The 20,231-nt window shown below is 35.6% G+C and overlaps 4 protein-coding genes across 4 annotated transcripts; all 4 read left to right on the top strand.

Moving 5' to 3' along the window:
- The first annotated feature begins 205 nt into the window (after positions 1-205).
- Positions 206-3,405, top strand: LOC133533986 (uncharacterized). Its single transcript, XM_061873077.1, has 2 exons — positions 206-3,237; positions 3,273-3,405. Exons 1-2 carry the CDS (start codon positions 454-456, stop codon positions 3,294-3,296), a joined length of 2,808 nt encoding a protein of 935 aa, XP_061729061.1. The 5' UTR covers positions 206-453; the 3' UTR covers positions 3,297-3,405.
- A 3,187-nt stretch (positions 3,406-6,592) lies between these two features.
- LOC133533969 (putative ankyrin repeat protein RF_0381) lies at positions 6,593-7,090 on the top strand. The gene has a single exon (XM_061873059.1). The coding sequence runs from the start codon at positions 6,593-6,595 to the stop codon at positions 7,088-7,090; it is 498 nt and encodes a 165-aa protein (XP_061729043.1).
- A 410-nt stretch (positions 7,091-7,500) lies between these two features.
- LOC133533968 (putative ankyrin repeat protein RF_0381) lies at positions 7,501-8,007 on the top strand. The gene has a single exon (XM_061873058.1). The coding sequence runs from the start codon at positions 7,501-7,503 to the stop codon at positions 8,005-8,007; it is 507 nt and encodes a 168-aa protein (XP_061729042.1).
- Positions 8,008-8,351: 344 nt separating this feature from the next.
- Positions 8,352-15,260, top strand: LOC133533975 (tyrosine-protein phosphatase non-receptor type 9-like). The gene has a single exon (XM_061873065.1). The coding sequence runs from the start codon at positions 13,750-13,752 to the stop codon at positions 14,698-14,700; it is 951 nt and encodes a 316-aa protein (XP_061729049.1). The 5' UTR covers positions 8,352-13,749; the 3' UTR covers positions 14,701-15,260.
- The last annotated feature ends 4,971 nt before the right edge of the window (positions 15,261-20,231 follow it).

Below are 20,231 nucleotides of genomic sequence, written 5' to 3'. Positions count from 1 at the left end.
TAAATACTTGTTACCTTTTGGATTTATTATTGTCTTCATACGTCAATTGCTTATTATTTAAATTTATTTCAATATTTTGAGTTGCAAAGTTGATACTAAAAAGTGTGTAAAAGGAGATAGTAATTAAAAATTATTAATATTTTAAATAAATAACTTTTATTTAAGGTAAAACACTTATAATAATAATAATAATCTTAATCAAAGATGTTGCGGAGAGAGACATAATGGATTACATATATCAAAAAACGGGTGAAAACGTAACTTTATTCAAGATGAAATCGCATAGGCAAAAAGACTATCATTCGTACAAAATTTATGTGTCACAAACAAATCTAAATAAATACATGGAAGGCTCGTTGTGGCCAACAGGTGTGACATTCAGACGTTTTATTGATTTGAGAGGCAGGCAAGATAAGCCTATAAGTGAATATAGTGGTGATTCAAAACATATTAATGGTGAGCAAGAAAATTGCTAAATTAATTAGTTATAATTGTAAATCGCTAAAACGTTCAATAGATGGTGTGAGAACATTGTGTGGGGAGGCGGATATTGTGGCGTTACAAGAACATTGGCTTTTAAGTCATGAAATCCCGTTGTTAGGCACTGTAAGTGATGATTTTTCGTACACGGGCTGCTCGGCGGTTGATACGGAGGCCGGAGTACTTGTCGGTCGCCCTTACGGAGGAGTGGCGATTCTGTGGCGTAAGAACGTTTTCCAGTGCGCGTCGGTAATAAGAACTGTAAGTACTAGAATAGTGGCTGTAAAGTTAGGACTACAAGACCGGTCAATTCTAGTGTTCAGTGTATATATGCCAGTTAACGCCACGGATAATCTACCTATATTTACTAAATGTTTAAGCGAGATTCATGCGATATTGGACGACAATAGTGATGTGGAGGCAGTCTATGTATTGGGAGATTTCAATGCACACCCTGCAGAACTGTTTTATAGGGAATTGGAACAGTTCTGTTTGGAACAAGATTGGTGCTGTGTCGATGTGGATATGTTAGGATATATGTCAAATACTTATACATATATTAGCGAGGCCCACGGTTGTCATAGGTGGTTAGACCATTGCATAGTCACAAAGTCAGCCCGACAAACGGTAAGAAATATCACAGTAAGACAAGATGTGTATTGGTCTGACCACTATCCACTTATTGTAGAGTGTGACTTAAATAAGGTCCAAATTAAATGTACTACAGCGAAATCACCTCTTGAAGGTGTGTTCTGGGGTGAAAGGCAGCCTGCTCAGGTGGATTTATACCATGATCTATGTAATAATGGTTTGAAACAGTTAAAATTTCCTATGGAATGTAAGGACTGTGCTGGTAGAACTTGTACTAACAGTAACCATTATAAAGTGCTTGATAATATATATTCTACTATAATTAATGTGTTAACTGAGGGAGCCAGAAAGTCAAGTAAAAACAGGCATAGGAAAAAACATATAGTAGGTTGGAATAAGTATGTCTCGGATGCTCATAGGGACGCTAGGGAGAAGTTTCTGTGCTGGATTTATGCTGGAAGGCCTCGACAGGGCAGAGTTCATCTTGAAATGGTTGAAAGCCGGAAGCTCTTTAAGTCAAAGCTAAAATGGTGTCAAGAGAAGCAGGAACAAATTAAATGTGATATTCTAGCCACTTCCCATTCAGCTAAAGACTTTAAGGGCTTCTGGAAAAATACCAATAAACTCAGTGTAAAGCCTGGGGTCCCTGTGAGTGTCGGGGGTGTAAGCGACGGGAAGAGTATCGCAAATGCATTCAGGGAATTGTTTACTGTATCATCATTATACCAACCTGGCAATAAGAGAATGAGCGATACTAAGGCCACTGTGGGAGATAGTACCATACAATTTACTGCAAAACAAGTTGAAAAAGTTATTAGAACCATGCAGAGGGGGAAATCTCCGGGGCACGATGGCCTTAGTATCGAGCACCTTAAATATGCAGGACAATGTCTACCTCATGTATTGGCCATGTTCTTCTCGTTGTGTATAAGTCATGCTTACCTACCTGAGCAGCTAATGAAAACAGTAGTTGTCCCGTTGGTTAAGAACAGGACAGGTGACATAGCAGATTTTGCAAACTATAGACCCATCTCGCTTGCTACTGTCATAGCAAAAGTACTTGACAGTCTGCTTGACGAACATCTTAGTACTCACGTAAGAATTCATGATGCCCAGTTTGGGTTCAGGGCAGGATTATCCACGGAGAGTGCAATTTTGTGCCTTAAGCGGGCTGTCAGGTACTATAAGGATAGGAACACACCAGTTTTTGCTTGCTTCCTAGACCTATCTAAAGCGTTTGATCTGGTGGTATATGATTTGTTATGGGATAAGCTAAGAAAGTCTATGGTTGCACCCGAGTATGTGTCCCTTCTAAAATACTGGTATGCCAACCAGATCAATCAGGTAAGATGGGCTGGGGAGTGGTCTGACCAGTATAAAATGGAATGCGGTGTCAGACAGGGCGGGCTCACGTCTCCTGTCCTGTTTAACTTGTATATTAATGGGTTGATTGAGGAGTTGAGCAGCATGCATGTTGGATGCCATATAGACGGTGTATGTGTCAACAACATAAGTTATGCGGATGACATGGTGCTGCTCGGCCCCTCAATCAACTCCATAAGGAAGCTGGTACAAAAATGTGAAAGCTACGCCGCTCAGCATGGGCTCAGGTATAATTCGAGTAAAAGTGAGATGGTGCTTTTTAAAGCGCGTAAATATAATCCACAAAATATACCTGAGGTCAGGCTGGGTGGGGTAGTGCTGAAAGTAGTTAGGAAATTTAAATATCTAGGTCATATAGTAACAGAGGACCTAGATGATGACCTGGATATTGAAAGAGAGAGAAGGGCCCTGGCAGTGAGGGGCAACATGCTCATCCGTAGATTTGCAAGATGTACAAGGGAAGTAAAACTCACTCTTTTTAAAGCTTACTGTACATCTTTCTACTCATGCAGTCTATGGGTGAAGCATACAAAACGCGTGTATAACATGTTAAGGGTCCAATTTAACAACATCTTCAGGATGATGTTCAAGCTGCCTAGCCACTGCAGTGCGTCCGGCATGTTTGCCGAGGCGCACACAGATGACTTCTATGCCATCAGACGCAAGAGGATTGCCTCTCTGCTGAGACGAGTGAGAGGTAGTGGTAATGTCATCCTGAAGATGGTGGCTGGACGCCTTGACTGCCCCATTCTGGGCCACTGGGTAAAGATTGTAACGGGGAGGGTAAAATGATAAAATTAGTTAATTATGAAAATAAGATAAAACAGAATAATTTAATTTAATGTAAAATAATTTTATAATTTTATATTTCATTAAATAATTTTGTAATTTAATTTAATAATTTGTAACTTATCTGTAATAATTTATAAGGTAATTTAATTTAATTTAATTTAATGTAATCTAATCTAATACTAACATAATGATATAATTTAAAACTAACATTCTATGGATTTTTAAACAAATCTGAAATAAATGATTTTTATTTTATTTTATTTATTTTATTTTAATACTGAAAAACTAGTCTTAAAAATAAATTACAACACTAACACCCCGTCTTCTTAGCAGATAATTTAACATACTCTAAAACTGTAAAATAACAAAATATATAATGCATGGGCATAGATAAGCAGTTGTATCTCTGCTTGCGGAGATCTCTTACCACTGTTCCTAGGTCGATCGTCACACTCTCATTGTATCTCGATATGCTGATGTCTAAAGCGCAAAAGGTCCCCGTGCGATTCAATCCAGCAGAGCAGTGGACCACCATAGGAGAAAAGTTGGAGCTCTTGTTATCAAACTCCGCATATGCTTGAGCCTTTCTGACTTTGAGGACAAAGTTGAGAAAATCTGTTGGGCTTCGAGGCACACTTTTAAAAGGCCAATCGGTGTAGGCAAAGTGTGTGATGTCCAATGAGTCTTCGCTGTCGTCTGTCACCCGCAACTTGGTCACTATATGGTCACGATAGGTCTTTACTTGCCTTGTTTCAATGGTGAAGTCACCGAAAAACACTGTATTTCCTTTCTTCGGGCTCCAATACTGGTAACATACTTCTTGACCTTCTTCGTGTGTCTTTGTCAGCATAACGATGACTCTCGATTGATACCCAAACACCATTTTATAAAAATCTTCGGCTGTTGACGGAAGCGGGCCCTGACAGCACAAATACTTGCCCCGAGTTTTGTACCCGTTGACGTGATTGGCATTGATATAGCCGCTTTCTCCGTTATCTGCTGGTAGGATCACTCTGTTATAATCAAAACAAGGTGAAAACCGGTATCTATTCTTCACAATATTTTCCGGCTGCACCGATATACTGCAGCTGTGATAAATCCTTTCGTGTAATATTCTCTGATGTTCTTGTTCGAGGATCTTTATTATTCTTTCTTCATTGTAACTAACACTAGATTGTTTTTTCGTGAAAATCCCACCCATTTTTTTAAATTTACTTTCGTGGGATAAGAGTCCTTGTTTCAACGAGAAATCAGTATCGAATGAAAATTTTATACTGATCGTGACACATTTATACGGTTGCATTTTAGCATCAATATTAATTTTTTTCCTCTAACCAGTATTATCGATATGACGCACGAGGTTTCAGTCTATTGAATTTCATATCCATTTCAACATTATTAAAATTTAATTTTAACTATAAAATTGCCATGTGGTTAATTAAAAAGCTAAGGTACAATTAAAAATCCTTTATATGGAGTTTAGGCAACTAAAGCGGTGATACTAAATTAAAGCATCACGTTTCAGTATATGAAATTAAATACTTCTTTTATTGAATCACTATTGAATCACTATAGGCAGTAAAAGGACCAATATAAATAGGATTTCCCTATGAATTATATCATAACTTTATTTTTGATTGTACAAACAACATCACGGAAAAAATTAATAATAATGCAGACTTTAGTAGACTACAATCGGAAATTGCCCGGTTCAGTTCTCAAATACAATTGTTGGAGAGCCAACTACGTAACGTAGAGACCCACAGGGATCGTCTGAAATGGGAATTGGATCGAGTTAAATATCACCACCAGAGTGCACAACGCCAACTTCAAGCTATGGAGAGCAACCGAGTTTCATCTTCCAGCCATGGTCAAAATCATGTGAGTACCACCTCCGATACAATAATGGTAGATGGTAGTTGATAAATGATGTTGTCATTTGCTGTCTAGACATCTATTAATATATTAGAATATGATTATATACTTCAGTAAACGGCAAAGCAACCCTGAATATTGATCAAGTTATCAATATTCTACCCTTAGTACACAGGCGGGCTAAATAAACAACTTTCTATTGGAAGAAAGCATATTTTGGTTAGGTTAGCAACCAAAGACTGAATAAGTACACAAAAACAACTTTGGGTAGCACCAATAAGGTTGTATAGAATACAGGTATGGGAACAGATAATGTGGGTGTTTTTTTCTTCCAATAATCGATCAACCACGTGTATCTTACCTATATAATCCGCCTGAAACCTGAAATTGTGTCACTCGTTTGAAACTACCCCTCACGTAAGGGTGTACTGTAGCTTTAGTAACGTAGTTTTTTATTTTTAGTGATAATCATGAGTGATAAGAAGATACAACTAAGCTTATTAGACAAACCAAACCCGTCACGGTTCAGCACTAGAAGTTTTTTAAAATTTATGCAAAGTCCCGACTCCATCGCCCAAATTTTAAATGAATACACTGATATAAACAAACACCAGAAGACTGTGGAATCTGATAAGAAGGCTTCAGGTATTTTGCAGAGTATGACAAATATAATTGCGCATAACAGTACTTGTTACGATGTTAACAAGTACATATGTACTAAACATCCCACCAAAGATAGCTTAAATGAATTTTGGAAAACAGTTATAGATGAAAATAGCGATATTATAGTCATACTGTCCACTGACTGCAAAATTACTTACCAATATTGGAGTTTAGAAGAAAATCAGGAAATAAAATGCAACGAGCTTGTGATAAAAACTATCAAAATTGTAATAATGGATTGTTATACTATGTCATTGCTGCAGTTGAAAGAAAAAGGTAAAGTCACGCGGCAAATAGTACTTTATCATTACACTACATGGCCGTCGGACAATATTTCGCATAACCCAATGCAATTAACGAGTTTTATCGGTATTGTAAATGATATTGCAACTTCTGGGCCTATAGTCGTGCAATGCAGTGATGGAAGCAATAAATCTGGAGTATTTTGTCTATTAGATATGTGCATAGCTGAATTTAAGAAGGGAAAGAGTGTAATTGTATCGAAAGCTCTGCAAAAGATAAGACAGGTGAACAAAGACTCCATCAGCCAAGCAGAGAATTATGTTTTTTGTTACAACGCATTATATCATTTCGTTTTAAACAATATGAAGTAATTTAGGTTGGCGACGTCCCGTATGGAGCATGTGGTAATTCCGAGCGCGATAACATTTAACCTACGGGAAAACCCGCGATAAAATCTATTTTTGTTTATGAATTCCTCTATCAGCCGACTATATAAGAGTCTTCCAGTAGGACGTAGTATTATTGCGATTCGAGACGAAGAAGTGATATCTTACTCTCTCTAAAAATGGATTCTGATAAATTGAACGACATATTCGGTTCAGATCCTACCAGAAGAAACTGTACGATATTCCATTCGATTGCTGACTCTGACTGTGACGATATTCTTGATAGAATATTTAACAATTCTGAAGATAAAGCTTTTCAGCACATACTAAAACTCAAGAATAACGACGGAAAAACGTGTCTCCATAAAGTCGTAAGATCCCGAAGTGGAAGTGATGCTGACGAGATGATATCGTTGATGAAAGCTATGGGAGCAGACTTGAATGCCCAGGATAATGCAGGAGACACTGTTTTGCATAAAGCAGTGAAAAAGCGGGACCACGAGCTGGTAAAAGGATTAGTAGAGATGTGCGCCGATAAAAGCATTAATAATAATGATGGATTGACGGCTTATCAAATTGCAGAGCAAATCAATGAAGAAGAAATAATGAAGATACTTTTAATTAAAGAAGATAATAGTTATGAGCGTTCAGTGAGCCCGTCTGTTCCGATAAGCTAAGTGAAATTAGAGATTTGATATTAAATTCGAGAGATTAACTATTTGTATTTTTGCTAGTGAAATGTGCAAGCTTTGATCTTATTAGTCGTAGTTTTAAACTGTTTTATTACATGGGTAAATTTATAATAAAGGTAATTTTATTTCAAATTAGCAACAGGTTCTGTTACAACTAGTTTGTTCTATACCTATTTGAAGTAATTGATGAATTGAAGTCATTTAGGTTGGCATGGACCCGTATGGAGCACGCGGCAATTCTAAGCGCGATAACATTTAACCTACGGGAAAACCGGTGATAGAAGCTATTTATATTTATGAATTCCTTTATGTCAGCTCGCTATTTAAGAGTCTCCTAGTAGGACGTAGTATTATTGCAATTCGGGACTTCAACAAGTGAACTAGCTCTCTGAAAAATGTCTTCGCGCAAACTGAACAACATTTTTGGCCAAGAAAGGTCTGAAAGAAATACTACTATGTTCCATTTAATTGCTGAAGAAGGCCTTGACAATATTTTAGATCGCATTTGGAACGCTACCCGTAAAAAAGAACTGGAACAAATACTGAAACTGAAGAACGACGACGGAGAGACGTGTCTACATACTGCTGTTAAAAAACTAAAAGGATCCGAAGCTGAAAGGATAATGGCTCAACTATTCGACATGGGAGCAAATTTGGACGCGCAAGAAGATGGGACAGGAGACACTGTTTTGCACTTAGCAGTAAAACGACAGGACTACGTGCTCATGGACTGGCTGCTTTCAATGCGTATTGATAAGAACATAAGAAATAACAGTGGATTAACGGCATATCAAGTGGCAAAACAAAACAATGACTACAAAATGATGAAGATGATTTTGAGTGAAAATGAAAATGTTGCTGAGTGTTTAGTGAACGAGTTAAAGTCCATCAGTTTATTGTAATTTTCATAATATTTTTAGACATAAGTTTGCAGCTATCAATTATATTCTATCAATTAATAGGTAACAACTTTTATCGATAATTTGATCTTATGAACCGTAGTTTTTAAGTGTTTTATTAAATGGGTGAATTTAAAATAAAGGTAATTTTATTTTAAATCAGCAATAATTTTCCTTACAACTAGTTTGTTCTATACCTATTTAATTTAAATAATCTCTCAATTGTTTGCGTCAATGTTAGTCTATTCTTTTAAATCACATTATTAAAAGTATATCAGCAAAATACACGTCAATATATGAAACAATGTCATGAGCCAAATTTAACTACAATATTTCGAGATATAAAATCAGTTGCTTCAAAACACTTTGTTATTCAAAACAGAGTACATTGGTGCAACTTTCGCACTTGGACCTGTTAGTTAAACATAAATAACTCTTACTTCGTAGTCAAGAGAGAAGAAATTATTTTTTTTATAGCTATGTAATTAATCTTCAGTACAAACGTGACTTTTTATGTTATTTCCGTGAAACCATACATTCTTATTTGTTGTTTTCAGTCCAAAAAATAAAAGTATTTTTGTAGAATTTTATTAGGAAAATTCCAGTGAAGTAGGTACCTAAACCTCACCTAGATTTCCTAATTTACATTACATGTAAAACATATGTTATTTTTTCACGTCTAGTAATAAACGCTTATCAGGAGGTCGTTTCCTGAAAGCTGTTCAAATTTTACAACTTTTTAAGTAAATTCCTGAGTAAAAGCATTTATATTAGTCATTTAATTATTTTAATGTACGCCACAAGCTGATGTAAACGCGAGGTACGATTAAAATAAAAAATGACGAAATTGTCACTTTATGTTGTCAACAAAATGAGCCTAGACTTATGTCATTTCAAGAATTAGATGAACACTAGACCCTTTGTTACGAAATGTCATTAACATCGTAAAGATTAATAGCTGTAATTCATAGAACTGTAGGCAAAATAATTTAAAGCATGTCGCACTCTTACAGCGAAGAAATTACAAGATATTTATAATTATAACGCTTATCAATATTTATTCGCCGTAAACATCAAGAAATCCACTAGTGGATGTAGAGTGTGCAGTAAAAAAATATTTTTATCTTAAAGACGTCATGCAAAAGCATACAAATTAAGGTAAAAGGTGTAGCTTAATGTAATTGAGGTTTTTGCGTCATCAATAGTGTAATTGATTGGAAATAATGCGTCACTTAATATGCTCTTTAATAAACAATGCTCCCATGAACGACCCAATTAAGGGTATGAATGGTCGCTTATCTTGATATTATTTTATAGCCATTTATTATTAACTAATCAAAGGGAATTTTTATGTATATTATTTGCGTCATCAAAACAATAATCTAATTAACTCACATGGGCCGATGCACTAATTTGGTTATGGAAAAAATATACGAATAATTGTTCTCTTTTGTTAATTTTTTCCAAATGATTTTAATCGAGCGCAATAGCTGGACAATAGCTTTATTCGTCATGTAGACATCTGACACTGGTCCCGAAAACAGACGACCTAACAGTCAATTTTTTCCTGGAAATAAAACATCCATATCATATGTTTGGTTACGTATTTTCTTTTTATTGATAACTGGCTAAAAACTGCCTTTTCATTACTTTTAATAACATACCTCTGAATGCATAAAAAATAAAATTATGTATTCACTTTCTTTAAAGTTCGAGGTGTTCTAACATAATGCATTGTTTTAATAATATATCAATGACGTCAGTTGGCTTAGGTTATTTAGGTCACATTGACATTGGCTCCCAAATCCAGACTGTTTTTTGTTCTTTTATTCTTGGGAGCAAAATAAATTTATGTATGGTAAAAAATATCTTGTTAGTTGAACAAAAATGAGCTTTATTTTGTAACGTAAAGGACTTTACATTGCCTACTAGTTTGATTCATTCGACTACAGTTAACAAATACTTTCTGTATCGCAATCTTGATTTATTACCTCGGTGACTGTAACCCGACGACCTATAAGCCACAGAGTACCTATAAGTTCCTTATTTCGTTGTGAAGTCTTATTACGGTCATACGTACATCATCAGGATGTATTCCCCTGAAGATAGACTAGAGCTTGCGAGAGAAGTCCTTAAACTTCAGGAGAAACTTAACCGTTTGAGGCTTAAAAATCCTCAAACGGAAGAAGCTAAGCAACTAAACAACAAAGAGATCCAGATAGCAAAACAACAATATGAAAATAAGAAGTACGAGTTGGTCATAATGTGTTCACGGGAGCGGTTTGTTGAGGATTTAGTGCAAATGGCCCTCTTATAATTAGGTAAGTGCTCCTGCTGTTTTTATCAATCACACCTGGACTAAAAATTTAACAATAACATCCTTTGTTTACTTTGCGATATTAAGTTGATTCCTATTACCTAGAAAGCTGCAGTAAGGTCAGTCTAGGGTTAAAAGCATCGTCCTACTTAAAAACTTAGTGCGTAAATAGTTGAACTAGTTAATTTAATTTGGAGTAATTAATCCATTTGAGAGTTAACAATAAAGATAACGGGCGAGGAATACCCTGTTTATGTAGAACAATTAAAATCATTGAACCGCAGGTGGCTATTTAATTTATGCTAATGGTCGGACATGTGCGTAGGATTTTACAAGGGTATATAAAGGTTTTTTACTACCAAACAAAGTTAGTTTACAAACAACTACCTAGGAAGGAACAGTTTTTTATCAGTTAATGTGCATAGTTTTTTCTTTCTGATAGAATACGCTCGTCACAAAAGTCCTGCACCCCAAACATGAATACCAACGACTTTTTCCACTTTATGGACCAACCAAATCTACAGACTCGTATAGAAGAGGAATTTAATTCAATAATTTCGGAGCAAAGAGAGGAGCAGAATGGCTGTCTTCCATTGGTGCATTACCTTCGTCGTGAGAAGCTCAATAATGAAGCAAACCTGAAAGCGAGCTTCGTTGACAGTTACGATACCCACCGAAAATTCTTGTGCATAAAAAATCCATATGTGAAAGACCGTGACGTGTTTTGGCAAGCAGTGTGGGACAACAAAGTCCAAATAATAGTGATGACGTGCCAGTTAATTGATAACACCTATCAATATTGGTCTCCAAAAGAACGTTATACTTTAGTGAGTAAGAAATTTAGGGTTAAGACTTGGAAGATTATAATCTTTCCTTACTACACTTTAACTGTCTTAAGTTTAAATCAAACAGGACCTAAGTACAAGCGGAGCCGTCCAATTTTTCACTATCAATATACCGCTTGGCCCAGAGAAAAATTTAGTCATCAACCAGACGCCTTTGTAGAGTTTTATAACTTTGTTAATCACATGTATGCCAAGTTAAAGAAGCAAGTAGCTGATAAGACATTTATTCCCCCTATGCTGGTGCATTGTATCGAGGGTGTTGGCAGTTCCGATGTATTTTGTGCGTTAGATATGTGTGTCAACCAATTAGAAGCTACAGGAATCGTGTCATTGCCACATACCCTCGAAAAAATGCGACAGCAAAAATTTGGGTCCTTTTGCCGCTCAGATCTCTATGTATTATCCTATCAATTACTTAAAGCATATCTTGATAACAATTAGTCGATCGGGCTCGAATGTAAGTTTTGCCCGTTCAATATTTTATAGCTTATTTGACTGATTATAAAGTTTACAGTGTATGTTTGAGTTTAAAGTAATTATGAGATATAAATGAGCTACTTTTCTTATGAACTATGAGCCAGTGTTGTAATTAAGAGCAATATTCTAATTGCTATTAAAATGTAAGTATAATTTAAATAAAGTTTACATAATCTTAACTCAAGTGTATTTCCAAGAAATCTGTGCTTTCTGCGATAAGTGTCATTTAAAATAAACAAGTTTTATGGTTTTGTTATTGATGATCCGGACTTGGAGTTCACAATACATATAAAAGATAGGTTATCACTTAATTATTCCATTAAATGAGCTTATCAGCAGTAATTCACGGAACGGGAGTGTCATCCCTTGACTTTAATTGAATATAAGCGCCAGTTGATAGATACTTATCTAAAGTCATCCTCGAGACTTCATTACGTACAGTCGCATTATTAAAAAATTAAAAATGCATTTACAACTCAAAGTGAGTGACCAAAAATTAGCTGCAGTGAGTGAAGCACGAATTTAGAAGCAGAAGAAATCAAAACAATTACTTAGAAGCTGTCAAGTCGGAGCATAATTACATCGTATCACAGCGAATAATTGGATCGTTTGAGTACTTTTCAAGGGCAAAAAATTAAAAAAAAAACCGTTACTTCGACGTCGCCTGCTTGGACAGATCTCGAGTGAGGATTACGCCTAAAGAAGCTGATACTGACTACATACATGCTAATTATGTTGATCATTGTGGAAGACCAAACAAGTATGTGGCGACTCAGGGACCTCTGAAAGAAACAGTTAATCAATTTTGGCAGATGGTCTGGGAGCAGAATTCTCGGATTATTGTCATGCTAACGAAACTCCAAGAAAATGGGAAAGAAAAATGTGCTCAATACTGGACTGCATTTGGTAGCAAACAAAATATTTTTGTAACCAATGAGTTTTCAATCAAAACATTGAAAGAGACCAAAAACAATTCAGGATACACTAGGTCACTATTTGAAGTTTTCAATTCCACTACCGAAGAAAGCAGACTGATACTACATTATCAATATGTAGATTGGCCAGAGTATGGAGCACCTACCAACACCAAATCGTTTACAAACCTTATTTGGGATGTAAATGACCAATATCGGAGCACTTTAATCAACGAAGTGAATAGACTAACACCTGGACCTATTATTGTTCACTGTAGTGCTGGAGTCGGAAGAACAGGAACTTTTTGCGCTATAGACTCTTGTATCTATCAACTAGCAAAGACTAAAGAAGTCTCAGTACCGAAAATTGTAATGCAGATACGCGAACAGCGGTGTTTAAGTGTTATAGCTGTAGAACAATATGTATTTATTTACACTGTGTTACATGAGTTTTTGCAGTTATTTGATACGTCCGCTGAAATGAGACAATTCTTTTGTGAGCCTTGACTGATGTACTTTACACGTTTGTATTAATTATTTCATAAAGTTTATAAAGTAATTAAATTATGAAGTGTGACTCTGAAATAAAAACTGGTCCAATATTGTACTTAGAAGTAATATCGTACTTGTAAATAGAATGTAAGTCTTAATTGATTAAATTTTTTTACATTTTATTTGATAGTTTTAATAACTTTTACACAAATCTGTATTTAAATTGACACTTGTAGAGTCGATGACTGTTTAAATTTTGCGTGGGCAGAAAACGGATGTCCTTTGGTTAACCAGTACCCAAAGTTCTTATCAATGAAAACTGAGGGAAACCAACTCGTAACTGTGAATCAGAATGAGTACTCCTGATTGAGAAATAACATGAATATTGTAATTGCTAATTGCTCTCGACAAAAATGCAGAGTCATAACTATATTACCAATAAATCAGGACCTATGTTAAGATAAACAAGTTTTATAGTTTTGTTACTGATGATCCGAGTAGAGGGTTCAACTTTGAATAGACAAAAGATTATCACTAAATAAATTTATTAGGCATTTTTTAATGATTCACGGGTAGGAAATATCATCCTGTGGGAGGTAACATCCTGTGATTCAAAGGGATATAAACGAAAGCTGATAAATACTTGTCTATTGTCATCCCCAACACTTCAGTACGTAGTCGCATTGTTCGAATATTTAAAATGAATTTAAAATTAATTATGTTTTCCCAAAAATTAACTACACTGAGTGAAGAAGAATTTAGAAGAAAAAGATATCAAGCTGGTTATTTAAACACAATCCGATTCGAGCATTACCTCATCACGTCACAGCCGCAGATTGGATCGTTTGAGCACTTTTCGAAGCAAGAAAACGAAAAGAAAAATCGTTATCCTGACATCATCTGCTGGGACGCTTCACGTGTGAAGATAACTCAAAAGAACTGTGATACTGACTACATTCACGCCAATTTCGTGGACCATTATGAAACATCGAGGAAGTTTATAATAGCAACACAGGGGCCTCTAAAAGAAACAATTGATCAGTTTTGGCAAATGGCATGGGAGCAAAACTCCCGTATAATTATCATGCTGACAAAATTTCAAGTTGCCGGAGAAGAAAAATGTGCTAAATACTGGAACGCGGACAACCCACAAGTGAAGTTTCAAGCAGGTGAGCTGTCAATCAAAATAGTAGATGTCACACAAAGTTCGGATTACATCACAACGATATTTGAAGTTTTTAATTGCACCACCGAGGAAAGCAGGCTGATTATGCATTATCAGTACTTAGACTGGCCAGATCAAAAAGTACCTCCTAAATGCGAATCATTGATGAAGCTCATTATAGATATGACTGAAGAGCATCAGAAGATTTTAAGAAAAGCAACAAATGCACCCACTGGACCTGTTATTGTTCACTGTAGTGCTGGGATTGGAAGAACAGGATCGTTTTGTGCTACAAACTTATGTATAACTCAATTAGCAAAAACCGGAAAAATCTCAGTACCCGAAATAGTAATGCAAGTACGAAAACAAAGACGTTCAAGTGTTTTCGCTGTAGAACAATATGTATTTATTTACACTGTGCTATATGAGTTTTTGCGGCTGTTTGACATGTATCCAGAGGTGAAACAACTTTTTTGTGAGTCTTGACTGATGTATTTTGCACATTTGCACTAATTATGAGCTAATATTTTATATAAAAGTAATATAATCGTTGTTAAAATGTAATCGTAATTGATTAAAATTATTAAAGGAATTGACACTGTAATTTTTGTGAAATAAAATGATGCGCATACCCCTCGTTTTATTTCAAACTATCAGCTTAGCAACCAAATGAAAAGAATACTCATATTGTATTGCCATTCTTAGGCAAAGAATAGATCAAAGATGGCCTAAATTCTGAACTTTTCATTGTTAAGCCGATCTCACTACCAGATAAGGGTCATATAAAAAGAAAATTATGTAACAGTTTTCAGTACTTCAGTCTTGTCTTTCTTTTGTTTAAGACCTATAACTTTCTTCTAAAAAATGGATCCTGCTACTATTGCAAATATTTTTAGAAAAGTATCGTCAACTGGCACTAATATATTCCATGAAATTGCTGCTGAAGGCTCTATTATACTTTTGGAACGAGTAAGTCAGTTTATAATGCCCTCAAACAAAATTCTTCTGCAAGAAAATAACTACAGTGGACAGCAATGTGTTCATATCGTCGCCTACCTCCGTACAGGGCAACTTGCAATAGATCTTATGGAAAAACTTTTAAGTTTGGGCGCTAATATCAACGCCAAGAATCGAACTGGTAATTCGGTTCTTCACCAGGCTGTTTATAGTGAAAGCTACGAACTTGTTACGTGGTTGTGTGAACACCCCGCAATCGACTTGAATGCTGTAAATTGCACTGAGATGACGGCTTATCATATAGCGTATGATATGAATGATAAAAAAATGATGAGTATTCTTGGAAGCTTTGGAGCCGATACTACAATTTCTAAAGTATATTGTAGTGATGACAGTGATTAAGTATTGTACCTCTTGTGTCAATTATAGATTTAAGTGTTTGGTGATTGTAAAGCAAAATAGTTGTAAGTATAAAGCTGATTCTGTATGTTTTTAAATCTCTTCTACTGCACTTGTTATTTCAATAATAAAGTTATTACTTTAACTAAGACTTTTAATTTGACTTCCAAAAGCTTGTTCAATGGCTTAGGTCTTTGAAAAAATAGAAACAGGGTTGCATATTAAATCCTTGATTTTATTAGACATTTTAAAAATTTTTTACAAAATTCTTATTACATAACTTTGGTATCTTTGGTTTACTTATAAATTACAATCTCACTAGAAATCACATAAATCTTATACTAACTTATCTATGACTAAATTTATTCTAGAAAAAAGTTAATACTATGATATATACATAAAAAATTTACTTGAGATTTGTAAAAAAATAGAAAACACTTATTTTATTCTAAGGGATAAGTTTTAAAATAACAACACAAAACCAAGTGAATAAAACTTAAGTAATTTACATCCTCCAAGCTATCAAAGCTGTCAAATCTGTTTTTTTTTTCAGTTCCGATAGAGTAGAATATAAATCAACTCTTCTTGTTTTTATAAAACTTGAAATTTCTATGTCTATGGCGCAGAAAGCCATTGTTCGTCCCGTTCCATCACTACAATGGACCACCATAGGACTTTTGGTATGAGAATCTTGCTTCACTGCAAATTACAAATAATCGTACCATCTTCACTAAGTGAAGAAACTCATATTCTGGGGGTGAGATATACTTATTCTGCCAATTAAATAAAAAGTGGTTGACGAACAATTCACCTCCGTTTTCGTGTGTGACACAAAGTTTTGTGAGTTGGATTTCCTGGAAAATCATCTGAACTTTAAGAGTCTCAATCCTGAACTTTTCGCAATGAAACGTACCTCCTTCTTTTGGGTTCCAGTAATAAATTCCCTCCGTATAATGAACAGGTGCATTGAGCATTACAATGATTTCAGATTGATGTTTCCAAACCATTCTCCAAAACTTACAGATTGTTGCTTCTGAATATGGCGTTATAGTAGCAATGTACGTCTTTGATTGTTGAAACCCGTTGATGTAAGATGCGTTTATGAAATTGGTGACTCCTTTTTCTTTTGAAAGGACCACGCGGTTGTGGTCGAAGCACAGCCTTTCTCCACATCTTTTATCTTCAAAGTTAGCAGCAGTTATACAGGCGCGAAACGTTCCTTCTGTTTTAATATTCTTTATTTTTTGGTATTCTTGATAAAGATATTCGATAGAGTTTACACCACCGACTAATCTGATGAAGTCTTTACGGGTCAAAGCTTTTGACTTGTCGCAACTCATTTTTGTTGAGAGCGCTCGATTGATATGTGTGAATTTCACCAAATCACAGTGCGAACTAAAGAGTTGTTTGTCATTAACGGTCATTTATACATTTTTTTTTTCCTCAGTATATATAAATACAATCACAGATGACGAATGATGGACTACGTGATGTATTAACCCAATTTAAAATATATTTTCAACAAATGGCGCACTTTTTTATGATTTGACGTCATTTGAAAATCATAAATGGGTAAAAATTAATAACTAATTATTATTATAATATTAATCATTATAAAATAAACGGTAGGAGACAACTAACTGTTAAATGATAACGTTGTTGTATGTTTAATTCTTAGAAATCCAACAATATCTTCACTACATAAGCTCACAAGTTGAACACTTTATGATAAGGGACCCTATAAAGCGCTAATGATCGCTGATTTATTTTTAGTCTTACGAAACCAATCGTTGTAGTCACACTTTTACGTTTCACCAAGTGAAGAGTTCATTTTTTGCTATGGATTTTAATCTATCAACAATTGTTGGAGCTGCTGAATTCGTGCAACGAGCTTACCATCCAGATTTCGTCGATTTAATCTTTCAAGAGCATTCAAAAATTATTGCAATACCGATAACTGGCACCTGTGAAAACTTTCATAAGCCTGAAAACAAGAACAAAAATCGGTTTTCATACTTTCCATGTTGGGACATTACTCGTGTGGTCTTAGCAAAAAATAACGATGGATCAGATTACATCAACGCTAACTTTATAGATGGATTCAAAGCAGAAAACAAATTTATAGCAACTGAGCAGCCGATTAGATCCACCTTGAACAGATTATATTCCATGGTCTGGCAACAAAACTCTCGCATTATCGTCCAACTGACCAGCCCTGGAGAAGCATCACAGCCGACCTGTGTCTTGAAAGACTTCATATTCAAGGAAGAACATATCTATTTGAATTATTACTTCACCAAGACAATTTCAAGTCTCACTCACATTCAGACTGGAGAGAAAAGAATGATATATTGTTTCAAGTTTTTAGATTGGCCCGAAAACGGAGCTCCTGATGTAAAATCGTTTCTTGACTTCTTGTTAGTGGTCAATAAGCAGCACCAAGAATTTTTCTTCGAAGTATTGGCTACCGGACAATCATCGGTAGGCCCAATTGTTGTCCACGGAATGGCAGGTATAGGAAGAACTGCAACTTTTTGTGCTGCAGATTACTGCTTGTATCAACTAGTAAAAACAGGAACCATATCAATACCATCAGTAGTGCTAGGTATTAAAATGCAGAGAAATTTCAGTTTTTCGTCTAAAATCCAATATATTTTTCTAAATTATGTTTTACTCAACTTTATAAGTACTATTCGATCTAACAGTGAAATATTCTTAGAACTACGTTCACATTTTACGGACCAAGACACATACTTAATGAATCTCAAAATTAAAGAAATTTAGTTAATAAGGAAATTAATGTTTTGTTTATTTTAAGTTTACAATAAATATTTATTACTGTTTAAGTTATTTTATTACGTTTTATTTAACTATCAAAAGCTATAGTTCCTCCAAATCACTTAGCGCTAACACATATACGAGTAATTAAATTTTTTAAGAATTATTTGTACGTAAAAAATGCAAATACGCTCATTATTTCATCACTCAATAAAAAAAATTATCCAATATACAAACAGGAGATCACTATTAAAAAAATTAAAATTTTGAGTTAAAATACTATAGGTTGAGGGTCATAGATCAATAGTTATAATTTCCGTGAGCTCTAGGCTCAAACATGTTACCGATTTTAAAAAACTATAGCAGGAAAAATATTCCACTACACTAACTTATAAATAGTTCGATTTACAAGATCTTATTTTTGAGCAACCGACTGGAGATAAAAGAGATAAAATTTGACCTGAATCTGATCTCGGTGTGGGAAAACCCCGATCGTTAAATAATAGGAAAATCAAATTGTTACTAATCGGCAAATATCTTGAGGAAAAGAAGATTAAAAAAAAAAACACATTTCAGGGGTTTTGAGTGTGCTCATCAACACACAATTTTGCAGTTGAAAAAAAATTTTTTTTAATTTACAAATTTTTTTGGTTTGAAATTTTAACTTTCAACATCGAAATCATCCCTGTTATCATGGCAACTTCAAACTCGGTCGGCTTATTTTCAAGTTTTAACCATGAACAACAAGAGTGGCTTACGTACAAAAATAGGCTTGAACAGTGGTTCATCGCAAACAACATCGACGATGCAAGCGATAAATCGGGTGTGAGAAGGCGCGCCATCTTGTTAAGTGCACTTACCGAAAGCACCTATCAATTAGCAAGTAACCTTGCTCTGCCCGGTGTTCTTAAAAACAAAAGTTACTGTGAAGTGGTACAGTTATTGGATGCGCATTTTACTCCAAAGCGCTGTGTTTTTGCGGAGCGTTATCACTTTCATTCTGCAGTGCAGAAGGTAGGCGAAACTTCAGCGCAGTGGGCCGCGCGGCTGCGCGGGCTCGCGGCGCATTGCCAGTTCAAGAACATTGAGGAGGCACTTCTGGACAGATTTATCATGGGCATGCAGTCTGGTAAAGAGCGCGAAAAATTGTTTTCGAAGGAGCTTGGCGAACTCACCCTAGCGAAAGCAATAGACATAGCTGAAAGTGTGCGGTGCGCCCGCGCCGCAGCCAGCGCGACCTTGGCTCCGACCGCGACGGCGGTGGTGCCCGGCGCTGAGAGCGTGTTGAAGATCGGCGAGACTACAGCGGGCCGCGGGAATAAATGTTCTGTATGCGGTCTAAGTAGTCATAAAACGGAGAACTGTCGTTATGTAAATTACAAGTGCAAAAAGTGTAAAAAGAAGGGTCACTTACGTAAGATGTGTAACCTCAAATACGTTGAGTCAGAGGAGGTGAGCGAGGATGATGATGGTAAGTTTTTAATATACGTTCAGTTAGGGGTGAACCTATGATAGAAACAGTTATTATCAACGGGTTATCTGTAGAATGTGAAATAGATACCGGCTCCCCCATAACCGCCATATCACAAAAAACTTACGAGTCTCTGTTTAAAGAAGTGCCGTTATCCCCTAGTAACAAGAGGTTTGCGGGTTATAATGGTATTCCGATCCTAAGTATAGGTTTTGCCAAATTACCGGTCGTGTATTTGGGCAAGACTATTATTCTCGATGTACACGTCATTCCTCAAGGGGGTCCGGTGATCCTTGGGAGAAACTTCATCTCCAAATTCAAGTTGGAGCTCACTGCGCTCAGCTGCACAGAGTCCGAAACCGACGATGTGAGCGATTTGATGGCTCGTTATCCAGAATTATTTTCGGACAAA

This window comes from Cydia pomonella, unplaced genomic scaffold (genome assembly GCF_033807575.1).
Source record: "Cydia pomonella isolate Wapato2018A unplaced genomic scaffold, ilCydPomo1 PGA_scaffold_30, whole genome shotgun sequence".
In the NCBI taxonomy this organism is placed as follows: Eukaryota; Metazoa; Arthropoda; class Insecta; order Lepidoptera; family Tortricidae; genus Cydia; species Cydia pomonella.
This window is presented reverse-complemented; position numbering and strand designations above follow the sequence as displayed.

Excerpts from the sequence above, each read along its gene's own strand:
- LOC133533975 (XM_061873065.1), top strand. The coding sequence starts at position 13,750 with ATGAATTTAAAATTAATTATGTTTTCCCAAAAATTAACTACACTGAGT.
- LOC133533986 (XM_061873077.1), top strand. The coding sequence starts at position 454 with ATGGTGAGCAAGAAAATTGCTAAATTAATTAGTTATAATTGTAAATCG. Across the intron at positions 3,238-3,272 it reads TAAAGATTGTAACGGGGAGG|ATAAAACAGAATAATTTAAT; the intron begins GTAAAATGATAA and ends TATGAAAATAAG.
- LOC133533968 (XM_061873058.1), top strand. The coding sequence starts at position 7,501 with ATGTCTTCGCGCAAACTGAACAACATTTTTGGCCAAGAAAGGTCTGAA.
- LOC133533969 (XM_061873059.1), top strand. The coding sequence starts at position 6,593 with ATGGATTCTGATAAATTGAACGACATATTCGGTTCAGATCCTACCAGA.